At 44.2% G+C, this 16,317-nt stretch overlaps 1 protein-coding gene across 1 annotated transcript in view; it reads right to left on the reverse strand.

Moving 5' to 3' along the window:
- Nucleotides 1-16,317, reverse strand: part of atr (ATR checkpoint kinase) — a 44,185-nt gene that overhangs the window by 25,266 nt on the left and 2,602 nt on the right. The window contains exons 6-27 of the mRNA XM_080784890.1: nucleotides 15,344-15,514; nucleotides 14,311-14,474; nucleotides 13,889-14,041; nucleotides 13,204-13,402; nucleotides 10,547-10,812; nucleotides 10,025-10,215; nucleotides 9,198-9,298; nucleotides 8,652-8,826; nucleotides 7,613-7,768; nucleotides 6,577-6,771; nucleotides 5,587-5,682; nucleotides 5,377-5,457; nucleotides 4,771-4,866; nucleotides 3,878-4,008; nucleotides 3,607-3,750; nucleotides 3,239-3,332; nucleotides 2,353-2,478; nucleotides 2,028-2,234; nucleotides 1,780-1,893; nucleotides 1,553-1,668; nucleotides 736-856; nucleotides 113-250 (exon numbers count right to left, since the gene is read on the reverse strand). Coding sequence (XP_080641016.1) covers nucleotides 113-250; nucleotides 736-856; nucleotides 1,553-1,668; nucleotides 1,780-1,893; nucleotides 2,028-2,234; nucleotides 2,353-2,478; nucleotides 3,239-3,332; nucleotides 3,607-3,750; nucleotides 3,878-4,008; nucleotides 4,771-4,866; nucleotides 5,377-5,457; nucleotides 5,587-5,682; nucleotides 6,577-6,771; nucleotides 7,613-7,768; nucleotides 8,652-8,826; nucleotides 9,198-9,298; nucleotides 10,025-10,215; nucleotides 10,547-10,812; nucleotides 13,204-13,402; nucleotides 13,889-14,041; nucleotides 14,311-14,474; nucleotides 15,344-15,514 — 3,235 coding nt within the window. The remainder of the gene's footprint in view (nucleotides 1-112; nucleotides 251-735; nucleotides 857-1,552; nucleotides 1,669-1,779; nucleotides 1,894-2,027; nucleotides 2,235-2,352; nucleotides 2,479-3,238; nucleotides 3,333-3,606; nucleotides 3,751-3,877; nucleotides 4,009-4,770; nucleotides 4,867-5,376; nucleotides 5,458-5,586; nucleotides 5,683-6,576; nucleotides 6,772-7,612; nucleotides 7,769-8,651; nucleotides 8,827-9,197; nucleotides 9,299-10,024; nucleotides 10,216-10,546; nucleotides 10,813-13,203; nucleotides 13,403-13,888; nucleotides 14,042-14,310; nucleotides 14,475-15,343; nucleotides 15,515-16,317) is intronic.

Below are 16,317 nucleotides of genomic sequence, written 5' to 3' on the forward strand. Positions count from 1 at the left end.
TTTCACATTTATTTGTCGATTGCTCCTCCCATTAATACTCGATGAAGTGATTATGAAGATAATGGTTAGTTGCGGTTCTAGCATATAATACAGTACATGTATACACACTCACCTCCTGTTGCTCGGTGTCAGTGCAGCCCAGCAGCATGTACAGTAGTATATGAGACAGCAGGTAGATGGTGACCTTGTAGTCGTGTTTGATGATGATACTGCAGCATGTGAACACCTTTCTGGCCAGCTCATGCCTCACCTGGAACATCAAAAACAGGCATTTCTGTTTGAGTTTCTGCAAGTTTCACAGAGGTGGAAATGGCGGGGGGGGGGGGGGGGGGGGGGGGAGTTACGTGCTACACATGGCTTCATTGTCTAGGTTTGGACATTTCTTCTCCCTGGAAATCTAGTATGGAGTTTAGGGCTGGGATATACTACACTACAGCGATTACATAAAGTTGTTCCAAATCCAATGTGATATTACTATTATTCAACATTTAGTATAATGTTGTTATGAATAAACAAAGATCCATTAACATAAACGTCAGGCGGACCAGGGGGAGGCAGTCCAGGATTACTGCATGTTTTTTGTGAGGGTACCTACTGTAGCCTATACATGGGGAGCATGCAGAAAGGCCCTTTCACCACGCAGCGCCCACAGCCTCCTCAGGAATTGAACCCGGGACCTTCCAGCTGTGAGGCAACAGCGCTACCGACTACGCCACCGTAGTTATAATTACTGACTTTGCTAATGAGATATCCAGCCCATGTAGCCGACCAGTCAGAGAACCTGCTTCCCATGTTGCTCAGGTACACCGGTTTCTTCAGCTTTGACCAGTCCACCTCCTTCTGACAGCTCTTATACCTGCAAGGACACATGAATCAAAGTTGGGTGGGCAAATTAAGAAAACGGAAAACAAATGTTTTATATTTGAAAATTCATTCTTAATTATTTCGATGCCTGCTAGGGGGTAGCATAAGCACAGCACAGCATTGACTCCCCATTGTAACGTCCCGCCGTTTCATTTCCGGGTTATCAGAGAGGTGGGGGCTAGTGTTGTGAGCAGTGATCGTTAGCATTAGCTCATACCCCTTAGCTCTCATCAGAAACTGGAGCGATGAGAGACAAAGTCACAAATTATTTTCGATCATCAGGATGCACGACGGCTAAGGCTAACCATGGACAGCGCTCGAAACTTTAGAGATACAGGGCTTTGGAAATTTAGCTTTTAATAATAATGGATTTAAATGGAGCCTGGATGTAAAAAGTCCCATAGCTGGTGGGGACGGAGGCGCACCATAGCAACCGGAGCAATGCTAAAAGGTAAATTGATGGCCGCCGCTTTCATATATGGAGTATACAGGGGGGGGTGGGGGGGGGGGGGGGGGGGTACGAACATGTTCGTAGATGGCTGATGCTGTACCCTAGCCTAGGGGGTACGATTATCATCGTAGATAGCACAGAAATAATTAAGAACAGTAGATTATTCAGAAGAATACATTTGGTCAGCCATGCACATCCCTAGTGTCATTTAGTGTGTGTTTGCTTTGATCCGTCAACCTGGTATTGAGGTGAGGCTCCAGGATCTCTTGGATCTGTTCAGGGAACCTCCTCCACAGCCGCCGGCCTGGAGAGTCAGAACGACCCTCACGGCACTCAAAGACTGATAGCAGCTCCTACACACACACACACACACACACACACACACACAGATTAAGAAATTGCAGCTAGATTAATACATTTTTAATCTTGCTCTGGCGTGTGTGTGTGTGTGTGTGTGTGTGTACCTGCATGGCATAAGCAGCAGAATCTTGCCCTCTTACATCGTCAGCATAAGCCAGAAATGTTCTCGTCAGTTCCGTCAGCAGCTCATAAGCGAAGTTAGGATCATCCACCCCACTCTAACACACACACACACACACACACACACACACACACACACACACACAGAGAGAATACATGTAATAAAAACAACACACTTAGATGTATCATAGGATGGTGATTAATAGGGAACTTGGGCCAATCATCCTCTTACCACGAAGGTGTTGCGGTCGCCATACGTGTGTGTGTGGGATAGGTCCAGACGTCCAGGGTCGACGGCACCCAGCTCTCCCAGACACTCCCCACAGAGGAGCCTGGCCTCCGGGGACGAGTCCTGGCACCCCTTCAGCAGCACCGCCACCAGGCTAGAGATGACCGGCTCTACCGCCTCGCTGGCACACACCTGACGTAGCACCCACTCCTACAATGGATGCACATACGGCAAAATGTCCATACGGTTAATTTAACAAATCGCCGACTACTTAACGCACCTCCAGTGCAAACAACTCATGTACGTGTGTGTGTGTGTGCATACACACCTGCTTGCTGTGCAGCATGTCCCTGAGGCTGGTGAGTGCGTGGATTCTGACATCCACGTTCTCGTGCTGGATGGCCCTCATGGAGAGCTGCAGCGCTGCAGCCAGGTCACTGCTGCCAGACGTCAGCTACACAAACACCACATGACCACTGTTACTGCTGCAGTGTTGCCACGACAACTGTACAAAACATGGCCGTCTAGTATCATCCCTGCCATTGCAGTCATACATACAGCACACTGCCAGTAACACAATTAATGGTACTATGTAGCATGTTGATTTTTGTAAACAGCCAAGCATGTGCTAGAGTTCCATTTCCTAATTTTCCTCATTCTTTTTTCCTGACAAACTCAATAGTTACAGTATGCTTCTCCATTACCCCACACCCACCAATATGCTTGCATTTCTTATTTTACAGGGTGACTTCATTCAGATCAAGCAATGACCCATAAAGTGACTGGATAGAGAGTTGCCGTGGTTTTATAACAGAACAATAAGAGACAACTCTCTGGAATCCATTCCTTTAGTCCAATTAAGTGACTTGTTTTCGCAATATCAAAACAGTCTTATATTTGATTGATTTTCAAAAGTATGACTCAAACAGATCAGAGATTTCAGTTAATCACGAGTAAGAGAGGTAATGTAAGTCAACAAGCTTACAGGGTCCGGTTGAAGTAGGCTTGTCTAGATTGTGTTTATTTTAGCTGTGACCACTCAGTCAGCCAAAGAGTACCCAAAGAGGGCCCTCGGTCCAAACCGAGGGCCGGTCACACAAATTACATGACTTAATGCTACCTACATATTTCACCCAAACATAGGGCACAATATGCTGAGTCAAATTCCTTGTATGTGTGAGCATACTTGGCCTACTGTATAAACTCAGTCAGACCTTCTTGTAGTCCTGTAGAACAATGTGGATTTCTTTCAGTTCAGGATTGTCTGGTAAGAAGTAAATCTCATGGAGGAAGTCTTGGACCTCTTCTCTGTGGGAGAGAAGTCAGGTTGTTCATCACATGTCATAAACCACGTTAAGTCTGGAACAAAATGCATAAATATTCCTTACAGTTTTGAGATTATACACAAAGAACCATAAACTCTCATTAAGACAAAATCAAAATGCAAACGACAGTGTGGTCATTCTATTTTATTTCTATTATTTTCTTGTTACTGTAGTGTAGAATACTATTTTTGATTACATGATAGCTGAGGTATTTTTAGTAACCCGTCTGTGACTGTGTGCGCGTGCGAATGCATTACCTGTTGTCCAATATGAGGAAGCGTATGATAGCGGCGGTCTCTTTGGGCAGTAGTGGGATGAGAGGGAGGAGTGCTACAATCACATGACTCAGCAGAGGACCCAGGTGGGTGGGCTCCACGCTCCTCACAAAACACTCCCACGTCCTGTTCACACACGAAGTAGGACGTGACAAATGAGGATAACAATCACATGACCAAATGAAACATATTTACGCGTGTGTGTGTGTGTGTGTGTGTGTGTGTGTGTGTGTGTGTGTCCGTTACTACTGACTGGCAGCAGAGCAGAGGGAAGTCCTCCCTGTACTGCAGGCCAGTGCGGAGTGTTGTCATCATCTTCACCCGGACAGAACTGATGTGTTTGGAACCCATCAGTTTCATCAGAGCCATCACACTGGTCAGGACCTGCACAGAAAAAGACATGAAAACCTGTACTTTATGTTGTACAAGGCAGAACACTCCGTTAGGCAGGTTAGAAGGAGCATGGTTCACAGAGTAGCCTCCCGTTAGAAGGAGCATGGTTCACAGAGTGGCCTCAGGTTAGAAGGAGCATGGTTCACAGAGTGGCCTCAGGTTAGAAGGAGCATGGTTCACAGAGTGGCCTCAGGTTAGAAGGAGCATGGTTCACAGAGTGGTCTCAGGTTAGAAGGAGCATGGTTCACAGAGTGGCCTCAGGTTAGAAGGAGCATGGTTCACAGAGTGGCCTCAGGTTAGAAGGAGCATGGTTCACAGAGTAGCCTCAGGTTAGAAGGAGCATGGTTCACAGAGTGGCCTCAGGTTAGAAGGAGCATGGTTCACAGAGTGGCCTCAGGTTAAAAGGAGCATGGTTCACAGAGTGGCCTCAGGTTAGAAGGAGCATGGTTCACAGAGTGGCCTCCCGTTAGAAGGAGCATGTTTCACAGAGTGGCCTCCCGTTAGAAGGAGCATGTTTCACAGAGTGGCCTCCCGTTAGAAGGAGCATGGTTCACAGAGTGGCCTCCCGTGCCTATAGGAGGCTGGGAGCTAATACTGTACCTCAATTTAATCACAATTTATTGTGTTTCAATAAGTTGTTCAGAGTTTACAAATTCCCGCCGACGAAAATGTATGCCAATTAGTCGGTCCAGCCCGGGGCTCGGGTTCCATGATAGAATAGAATAGAATAGAATATGTCACAGGATCACCCACCTGCTTCTTGCGTTCCTTCTCCCCAGCGCTGGAGCTAAGCAGCTGCAGGTTGAAAAAGGCCAAGATGCCCAACAGTTTGGGCTGCAGATAATCAGCCTAATTCCCAGACAAAGAAACAACATGAAATATTTATGTAAGTTGAGAAGGAAGGAAAGAAGGAGATCACAATTTATATGACTGATATCTGTTTATCTGATTGAGATTGATATGTACCGGTATACAGTATATGATTCGTTTTGTGTGTAACATGTACGTACGTATGTTGTTTCAACAATATTTAAATTATTTTAAAATGAGTTCTAATAATCTTAGATATTATAAGTTAGCAAGCATGCAACATCTGATTTTGGTAATAACCAGTAAGACGCGTTAACGCGGGAAGCGAACGCAGCCGTTTTTATTTTGCGTGCATGTTTATTTTGTGTGTGTGATACAGCTGCGCCCTCTGGTGGCGGGCGGGTGGTGTAACAGCGGGACAGACACACAGACAGACATGATCTGCAGGGTCTCATAGTTAGTGCTCACTGCGTTCGCAATCAGAGTGAAAGATTAGAAGCTCCTCCCCAGAAATGTATGCATTTGATTACCATTCAGTCTGACACTTACCATGCGTTCGGGAGTAGTGATTTCCCGTGGACCTTGGTATGGGTCATCATTGGAGGCGAGCATAGCTAGGCCATTAAACACCTAAAATAACACCAAACAAACAACATTTATCAGCACTGTGGACAGAAACTAATTCGATTTTAAGCTGAATTTATATACCATGTATCAATACAGATCTTCAATCAAAAGTGCGTGCGTGCGTCTGTAGACCTGCTGGTAATTCTCTCCCAGACGTAGAAGCAGCTCATTGTGAAGGCCTTGAAAGTCCTGCCTCAGCAGAGAACCCAGTTCAATCTCTGTCTCACTCTGGGACACAACACAGCATTAGAAAGAGTTATATAAATGTATAAAAAGTCTGGTAAGTGGTGGTAATCACATAATTTCTTTGTATTGTTTTTATAAAACAAAATCAAAAACTCAGCTTTGATAATAAATGAAATGTTTCATTCCTCCTGACCGGGGATTTTAACAGGTTGATTTTAATACCAACAAAGTCACTCCGTGACCTGTGTGGCGTAAGCTACCTATAGGTGCGCGCACACAGCAAAGCATCTTTCACGGTTGGAGCTAAGTTTTCGTCCTCCAGCGACTGCATAGCCCGTTTTCTACTTGGGGTTTTGCCAAACTGGCATTCACTCTCCCACAGTAATAAGGAAAAAAACAACACATATTGGCCATTTTCACTCTATTAATTTTACACTCTTGTGTTAGGGAACTCAATAGCATATGGAAGATCCATACGCAGTGATGCAAATAGCCTGCATCATTAGACTCATTAAATTGAGAATGGACGCAATCATGTCACCCTCCGGTGGTCCTGGGATGCAATACTGTACTCAGTACTGTACTCTAACGCCGTTGAAGTAGGTCCCTGGGACCCATCTAAAATTACTATCTACATCACTGCATACGCAGCCATAAACTTGGCATGGTATGGGGTGGTATCTCTCTCACAGGCAAGACAGAACTTATAGTACTTTTCTGGGTATCTCAATCCTCTTAGCAGACCTTGTAACTGTGTCGAACTTAGCTTTCTTTTTTTTTCTTTTGTTTTTACAAACTGTTAATACAATCTTTTATTAATCAATCAATCCAACCCACTAAGCAAACCAGGGGTAATACCAACCATTTTCCATTTTGGCAAACAAAATGCTTACACGCTGTACCTCGTTGTAAAGGTGGATAATAATATAATAATACCTGGAGATAGCGAAAGGCCCGCTCTAACTCGTCCTGATTACAAGAGCAGATCAGATGGCTGAAGATGTACTTGAAGTTGTTGATGAGAATCTCCCTCCTGTTGGCCTTCAGCTCATTGGCTAAAGTGCGGATGAGGGAGGAGGCGGTAGAGCTGGCCTTTGCCGCCAGGTAGGGCAGGAGTACCTGGAGAGTTCTCTACATACACACGAGCACAACATACTATAATGACTAACACTACATTTATAATCTGTTATAAAAATAGCTAATCTACAAGAACACAGTTTGTAGATCGGCAATTTTGAGCAGTGGTGTAAAGTAACATGTACCCAAGTACTGCATTCCACTCATTTTCAACATTTTACTATGTAATTAATATACATTAGAGCTGTTGTGTGGAAATAATAAAAAAGTCTGAAAAGGGTGGTCATCAAGATGTGTCTGTGTCTACAGTGAGGTAGAGGTCTTTCTGTGCCTACAGTGAGTTAGAGGTCTTTCTGTGCCTACAGTGAGGTAGAGGTCTTTCTGTGTCTACAGTGAGGTAGAGGTCTTTCTGTGTCTACAGTGAGGTAGAGGTCTTTCTGTGCCTACAGTGAGGTAGAGGTCTTTCTGTGTCTACAGTGAGGTAGAGGTCTTTCTGTGTCTACAGTGAGGTAGAGGTCTTTCTGTGTCTACAGTGAGGTAGAGGTCTTTCTGTGCCTACAGTGAGGTAGAGGTCTTTCTGTGTCTACAGTGAGGTAGAGGTCTTTCTGTGTCTACAGTGAGGTAGAGGTCTTTCTGTGCCTACAGTGAGGTAGAGGTCTTTCTGTGCCTACAGTGAGGTAGAGGTCTTTCTGTGCCTACAGTGAGTTAGAGGTCTTTCTGTGCCTACAGTGAGGTAGAGGTCTTTCTGTGTCTACAGTGAGGTAGAGGTCTTTCTGTGTCTACAGTGAGGTAGAGGTCTTTCTGTGCCTACAGTGAGGTAGAGGTCTTTCTGTGTCTACAGTGAGGTAGAGGTCTTTCTGTGTCTACAGTGAGGTAGAGGTCTTTCTGTGCCTACAGTGAGAAAGCGGTTGAGGTCTGGGAAGTCGAAGGCGTGCGCGGTCTGAGCCAAGCTATCCAGGGCCAACTCTCTCTGATTGGCTGACTCGCTGCACTGATCGGGCGTGCTCCGCAGGGCAGTCACATGACGTGAGTGCAATGACTCCACCAGGAACTAAACACAACACAAGAGAGAGAAACAGGGCTGCAGCCATCCATTATTTTCTTAGCCATTATTATATGGTTTACTTTTTTTGATTAATCCGATAATCAAGAGCATTTTTATATAGATATTATTTCTTTACATATCAATGAGTCAAAGCAAGAAAATAAAGGAAATCATCTGATTCACCACTTAAGTTCTATTTTATACTTAGTTGGTCAACTGTTGCAAGAGAGAAATAAACACTGTTGCACCCCGAGAGAGAAATAAACACTGTTGCACCCCGAGAGAGAAATAAACCCTGTTGCACCCCGAGAGAGAAATAAACCCTGTTGCACCCCGAGAGAGAAATAAACCCTGTTGCACCCCGAGAGAGAAATAAACACTGTTGCACCCCGAGAGAGAAATAAACACTGTTGCACCCCGAGAGAGAAATAAACCCTGTTGCACCCCGAGAGAGAAATAAACCCTGTTGCACCCCGAGAGAGAAATAAACCCTGTTGCACCCCGAGAGAGAAATAAACACTGTTGCACCCTGAGAGAGAAATAAACACTGTAAGTATACACCACTAACAGAGTATGGGTAAACCCTATGCTTCATCTACATCATTTCTCCATTGCAATAAACGCAATCCCACAAATGCAGCCTTTATTAAAGATCAATAAAATACAAACATTAACATACAGTATGAAGAAATTTGATATTTACCAAAACAAGAAAAGAGGTGTAAATATTGTCGCCAACAACACGCTTATCTGATTGACAAAAGAAGCTTACATCCGTGCTGTTATATTTGATAAATGACATTAAGATTCTGAATTCAACAATAATTCCTACTCCAACTGCAATTCCAACTAAAACTATTATCTTGTGTTGTGTTGTGTTATGTCACACCTGGCAGATGGGGTTCTTGTACTGGCTGAAGAGGGTCTGCAGGTGCAGGCCTTTGGCCTTGGCCAGGGCTCTGATCTGGGTGTATGCTGCCACAGACACTGGCGAAGACTTGGACAGCAGACAGTGGAGCAACCTCAGGACGGCAAAGGACACCAAGAGATGCATCGGGGATGCTCTGAGAGAAAGACAATTCAAAATTAAATATGTCGCTTAATTGACCTCCATAAGGCGTGTATGCAAAAACTGCACTGGCCTCTTGTGTGTGTGTGTGTGTGTGTGTGTGTGTGTGTGTGTGTGTGTGTGGGTGCGTGCGCGTGCGTGCGTTTAAACCAAAACCAACAGTTTTCTATAGTTTGTATTGTTTCCCAGGGCAACAAGGGGTTATAAAACATTATGTTCAAAAGTGTGGAAAGCTACTATAAGAATGTGTGTGTTTTTATTGTGTACAGACTGAAACCATCTACACGCAGGTTGTAGTGTAACACCACCAATGAAACCTCAGGTCCCCTGCATAGTGTACGACGGTAATGGTGTGATTCTCCATACCTGCCTATCTCTCCTGTAGTGAGGATGAGAGTATTGCGCAGCTCGTCATCTTGGTTGATTTTAGCATTGGTGAAGGCCTCTGTCAGGCGTGTGACCAGGAGCTGGGGATACAGATTAAGGACAAACGTATCCATGTCATCATCATCATCACATCATCAGGATGATTTTTGAGGGGCAATAGCCCCAACTATGTCCATCTTTTGGTGTGTGTGCATGTGTGTAAACACAAACTTTGTCCTGACTCCTAACACAAACATTAAATGCCATTTGAGTGTTTGTTTAAACGCAAACATTGAAGACGAAGGTGAGGACGCAAATTCTGATTGGCCGGAATGAGGTGATGTACGGAAATAAGAGAACCCCTCACTACAAGAGTGGGATTTTATAAATATAACTAGAAAAGCAGTTCCTGCAGAAACTGCGTGGGCTTGCTGAAAACCCGCAATTAATGTGTGTGTGTGTGTGTGTGTGTGTGTGTGTATATATATATATAATAATGAATTGCATTTTTATAGCGCTTTTCCAAGTTCTCAAAGCGCTTTACAATGGTTCATTCATTCCATTCATACATTGGGAGGTCAAGCGGCGAACAGTCGAGTCGACACCAGCGTCCACACTTCCCACATTCACACACCAATGGTGGTAAACTCACACTTACCGACCAACTCATTGGAGGCAATGTAGTGTTCAGTGTCTTGCCCAAGGACACTTCGACATATGGACAGGAGGAGCCGGGAAATTCCCCCCACGGGATCAATAAAGGCATCTATTTATTTAGTAGTAATACCTAGTTACTTTTGATTTAGCGCTGTGATGACATCACTCACCTCACTGAGAAAGTCTTGCTCAGGGTTGGGCTCTGCTACCAGGAAGCGCACAGACTGGGCGAAGCTTGTTCTGACTAGTGGATCGGGATCCTCCGTTAGACAAATCAAAGCACCCAGAACGGCCCGGGAGTCACCATCTCCACCCAGAAGATTCACACATTGGCAGAGGAGAGGAAGAGACTCCACAAAAGCTGTAATAAAGGAAGTTATATTAGACATCACGTTCATTTTGGGGCACATCCCCTCACCAATAAAGACAAGAATGACATTCTGTTATGGTCATGGTGCCAAAATAATAACTCCACAAAGCACACAAATAAAACACACAAACACACACACACGTATCACACATTTATCTTAGCAAAATGCAAGCACACCATTCCCGATGAAGCCGTTTCAATTTGACATATGGCTCAAGTGCGTACCGCCAAAACTGTGAGACAAGTAGCCTGACAAACTTTAGTCTTACTCTAGCGTGGTTGCCCTGCTAATGAAAACATGTCACTGCAGACACCTCAGTACCTCGTTTGACAGAGTTGGCAGCCTGCTCTCCCAGCAGAGGCAGGAAGGGTCTGAGGAGGGATGCTCCGAGGACCGTTTCTTTCTTCCCAGCAGTGTGCTTGGCGGCCAGGCTGAAGCGGGAGCAGAGGATGCTACTGGGGAGGTGGATGGTGGCATCCGTGTGGCCAACACTAAGCTGAGAGTTCCCCGTCAGGATGCAGACCAGCTGACCCACGCTCCTCGCCAGCTCTGTCTTCACTTGCTCTGAGCCGTCTTCCAGCCTAGCCCTTTTTATCACACACACACACACACACACACACACACACACACAACCCAAATACATCTCAAGACTCCTAAACTTTTTTTTTTCTTTTTTTCACTGTTTTGTTTATTCAAGATTCAGGGTATACAGTAAATCAAATGACAGTATATGTGACACACCCATATGAAACATATAAAAGATAACAAAATGTTGTGAGTCCATACACAAAATATTGTGGTAGCATAAAATAAAAATAAGAAAATAAAATAAAAAGTTGGAAACATGGAAGTGACATTAATACAAACCACATAACCTGAATCAAGTTTTGAAACAAAAACAAGACAAACGTACGACAAGACAAGACAAGACAACTTGGCATAAGTTACAATAGACGTGGTATTGCATCCACACATGGCTCCTAATAATAAATATACTGAACAACCCAGCTGCGTCGGGAATCTACAGTAGCATGCTCAGATCCAGAATTAAACTCATTCAATCTGGAATTGCTTGGAACTGCAAGTTATTTACTAGTGCGAGGAAGGGGCCCCATGTGTCCTCAAATTTGGATACAGAGCCTCTCAGGGTACATCTAATTTTTTCTAATAAAGTGGAGTACATCTCTAATCCAGTGAAGATGGGTTGGGGGAGCAGAGGACTTCCATTTCATCAGAATCAGACGCCTACCTAAGAGAGTGGTAAAGGCCACCAAGTGAGCTTTGTATTTTGACAGGAATAGATCAGGGGGAGAGATTCCGAAAATAGCCGTCATTACATTTGGTTCAAATGGTACAAGACTCCTAAACTTGACTTTACACGGTTTACTGTTGTATACCTTACCCACAACAACGTGTGGTAGGTCGGCCTTGTCTGTTTGATTCATTTCAACCAGAGCATGTGAGCGGCGTGGACTGCAAGCGGAGCAGGGGGGATTTTGAATTGAGCGCTGATCGGGGTTAAAATGCACCAGAGCGGCTTCAGAGCGAGGACCGCCCTCTGCTCCAAGCCGGGGTAAATGGTGTTTTATCTGACCCAAACATCATGGAAAGTGGAGTTCCCACAAGGAAGCATTCTAGGCCCAGCTCCATTTTCAGAGTACGTGAATGGTATGACAGATGCATGTAACTGTGATTTGTTCTTGTACGCTGATGATTCTGCCCTGCTAATGTCCCATACGGATCCAGCCACTTTAGAAAGCTCCCTGAGTGAGGAAGTGGCCAATGTTAATTCCTGACTTATAGTTATCTTTACACTCAGGGAAGACCTGATCAGTGGTCCAGGTGCATGCCACATAATAGGCTCTGGCCTGACAGTGCACCGCACAGAGATGGACTCAATTTCCGGACACATTTATTGGAGGAACTATTTAATGGGAATCTAATCTTTTGTAATTTTAGACAATGCAAGATGTCTCTTATCCAGTGAGTGTGAGAGGAGGGAGTGGGTGCTTTCCAATTGGTCAAAATCCTAGCCAATAGTGTGCACCACATGTTTGAGCAGGCAGGGTTGCGCATCAAGTGGTGGCAAGTCCCATCCACACTTTGTGTGTGGACCACACACAAAGTAGAAGTAGAAGCAGCTCACTAGTGTGAAGGTTCAGCATTGGTGAACTATCAGCCGGCACTGGCAGTGTTGGCACTAACCAATGGGACAGATACATCTACTACACAACTGGAAAACCGGCCAATCTCTTTGAAGTGGCACTTTGACGGCACTGCCCACCAGCATATCAAAGGAACGGCTGAAGTGCTGCCTGGGCTTGCGTTTTGCTCGCTCAAAAATAATCCACTGTGACACAGAGACACGTGCCACCGCAGCATGGAGCAGTGCTGTGCGTTTGCTCCGTGTTTAGGAGTTTGGACGTGAAGCAACATGAGTGGACGGATCTGAGCTTGATATCGGAGTAACCGGTGCGCAAATGAAGGCGAGCGGTGGGAGTGGATGGGAGCGGTGTGGGGGTAATCAACACGAGCGAATGAGCGAGCGAGACTCCCCTCTGGAGTGAAAAGCTTTTTTTCCCCCAATTCCACCCGGCTCACATGCTCTGATTTCAATATAACCTGAAATTGGAAGGTCAGCTTTCATGACACTTACTGGGAATAATCGCTAGGCTGCCACCAAAGAGATAATTAACTTTTTGGGTCAAAAGGGTCAGAGGTCAAGGTCATAATCATGTATAAAGGTGAAAATCGAGAGGCTGGGAATGTTTTTATGAAGCTCACAGTTTGAGAAGAGAATTTGTTTAAATTGGACATGCAATTTCACAGTAGCTTCTTAAAATCCCTCTTGGCACTAAAACGATTATTTAGATAAAATGATATGTAAATCTTCTATTTATTAATCGATTAATCATTTCACCCCTAATGCAAACATGGCCAGAGGGGAGTGTGTACTGTGTTTAACTACCGGTACTTACAGTAAAGTACTCTTGATGAGGTTGTGGTGTGTGTTTCCCAGGTGGTGCAACAGCAAAGGAAATGTTCGAACGGCTGCAGCCCTCACCACCTCATCTTGGCTCTGCAGTGCTTTGGAAAACACGCACACGCGCCATGTCTCACATACACCCTGATGGAGCAGGGCCAGTAGTGTTACACACTCTGCCTGAATCTGAGAAGCTGGGGAGAAACAGGTGGTCCTATTTTACCTTTTTTCATGTAAATGGTTCTGGATCGCACCACAAACATCAACAGGCATATCTATAAACCACTTAAAAACTATAATTAGTCGACTGGTCCAAATGGACAATATTTAAGACCTGAACACAAAGAATAAGGGAATGGGGGAATGAGGTACAACAGAAAATGTCTAGGAATATGTAAAGTAACATGCAAGATTTGATACGCATTGTTGATTTTTTTTTCTTTTTTCTTTTTCATGTTTGTTTGTACTGTGTTTGTCTTTTGCTATTGTTTTTTCACATTTTTGTTCAAAAAATTAAGTGACAAAAAAAACAAAAAACTATAATTAGTTGACTCGTGTCCTCTATACTAGGCGTTGGTTGAAGGCCTAAAAATGTACAATAAAACACATTTAGACATTATTACTCTAATAAAGCATTTTTCTTTCAACGCTGGTTGAGAATTTGTGGCAATGGTACTTACAGTAGCAGGCGGAAAGTCTCTGTGCCAGGGTAGGCAGACTGGAAGGGAACCCTGCATTCCTATAGGCTGAGACAGACTTGTGCTCACACACCCAAGGCAGAGACAGCATGGCACACACCCGCCGCTGGAGCCCTTCTTCGCCTTGACAGCTCACTGTATATGTACGCACATAGGTGGACACATTGGAGGCTTGCATGGTTTCCACCGCCATCAGTGTATGAATGTGTGTGTGAATGGGTGTGTGAATGGGTGTGTGAATGGGTGAATGTAATGCACAATCTATATAAAGCGCTTTGGATAAAAGGTTTTACAGTATATACTGTATAAATGCACCATTTACCATTCAGCTTGAAAAGATTGCATGGAAGAGTGAATGCGTGTGCTCGTGTGTGTGGGTGTACAAACTGTACACGTGACCTTACTTGTCAGGTAGACGAGAGAGTCCAGCACCCTGACGGTGTGTTGGACAGCAGACTGTGTAAGGGCAGGGTCAGTTTCTGGTTTAAGCCCTCCTTCTAATATTGACTGACAGCTCTTCAGGGCCCTGCCCAGAGTCTCAGTGGAAACCCAAAGGAGAGAGGATGGCCTGATGTAAAGAAAAAGAAAAATACAAATATTGGTCCAGCAGAGGCAACACCCTGCTACTATTACAAACATTTGCATTTGAAAATGTATTAATTCTTAAAGTTGGTTAAAGTCTGGGTTATGTTTTGCCCCTGTTATTCTGTCTATTAATGTGAGAATGGATGGGTGGGTTTTAATGTACTGTGGCAGGTTTGATCCAAACAATCCAAGATGCTCCTATACAACAGAAATGTCAAGTCAGCAGAACAAATGGTATGGTTCCAAGAGCTGGCGAGTGATCAAAACTGTTTAGTGTCCCACAAAAGATGCCTCCGATATGTCAGATCTTTTGGCCGGGTAACATCTCCAGGTGAGGGCTTATGAAAATAGGCACACCACCAGGCAAAAGAAAACCTAGTGGGAGGCCCAAAACCACCTGGCGCAGACCTGTGGCACAAGAGCTGGAACAGATGAACCTGTCATGGGGAGAGGCTGCCAGGGATGCAATGGAGAGTGCTCATTGAAGCCTTACAGTATGTCCCACAGGGGAAGAAGAGGAGTAAATAAGTAAGGTTTGATGCAAACAGATGATTAACTTTATTAGTCATATTTCAGGTGGAAATAGCATAAATATTTCATACGATACAGACTGAACATCAATTCTTATGCATATTTTCATGTGGTTTCATATGGCCATTAAGTTATTTTTTGTGTGTGTGTGTGTGTGTGTGTGTGTGTGTGTGTGTGTATATATATATATATATATATATATATATATATATCGTGTAATCAAAGTACATCATTCTACTGACTGTTAAAGAAAGGTGGAAGGACAAAAGAGGGAAAGACAAAGGCAGAGCAACTGAAGAAAAAAAGCATAATGCAAGTGACCTGGTGGGCGAGGAACAGAGGGCAACCAGGTGCAGGATGAGGGCCAGCCCCTCCAGAGCAGAGAGGGTATGGAGAGACCGGGGGTCACCGCTCTCAGAGTTCAGAGAGGTCAGGAGCTCTTCCAGACGGCTGTTCAGCAAAGTCCAAACCTTGCTCCGCACACGCATGTCCCTGTAGACACAGACATGTTAGAACACTAATCTCTCAGGTCTCTCAAGACTACTGTACCACCTGTTGTTGTTAGTAGGAATAAACACAGTAGCAAGGAACTGGGAGGAAGTGGACTAAGAAAGGGGAGGAGGCTAACCAAGTTCTTGGCAACTTCTAATCAGTTGCCAGTTTGGAACAACACAAACAGATGAACAATACATTGACAGAAACACACAAATAAACACAACGGTACACAAATAAAATAAGTCTCAGTCCCTACTTTGCAAACCACAAAGTGACTTGCACAGTTCATTGTGACAGTGGCCATAAGGCCCCATATGATAATTTAATACCTGCACTCTCTGTTACTGACTGACTGATACAGTTATGTACACACACGACGACTATCTGGGAAAACGTTCATGGACATAATATGTAAAAACTTCAATTCAGTTTAAATTTTGAGAAAAGAGCCAATAAGAACACATAACACCTTACTATTCTTTCTGTCCATTTCAACACATACTGTATCATACTGAACTTCCCATTGCAATCAGAACAGCCATAGTCTCAAAACTCACCTCTTCAGACTCCATCTTAGCCCGTAGCACTTGCACTAACGTCAACAACCTTACAGGCGTATGCAAAGACTAAACTTATGTATTGCATTGTATGCATTCATGTAGAGTAGACATCGCACTCTATAGTGTATATTCATAGTTTCATTGTACAGACATTCTACTGTTAGACGGATGTTAGGCTCTTAGCTTGCTTATGATCCTTGATGACTATTTCTATGTATTTCATGTATTACCATGTGTTGT

The sequence above is a fragment of the Protomyctophum bolini genome (genome assembly GCF_963924005.1).
Source record: "Protomyctophum bolini genome assembly, chromosome: 15".
Classification (NCBI taxonomy): Eukaryota; Metazoa; Chordata; class Actinopteri; order Myctophiformes; family Myctophidae; genus Protomyctophum; species Protomyctophum bolini.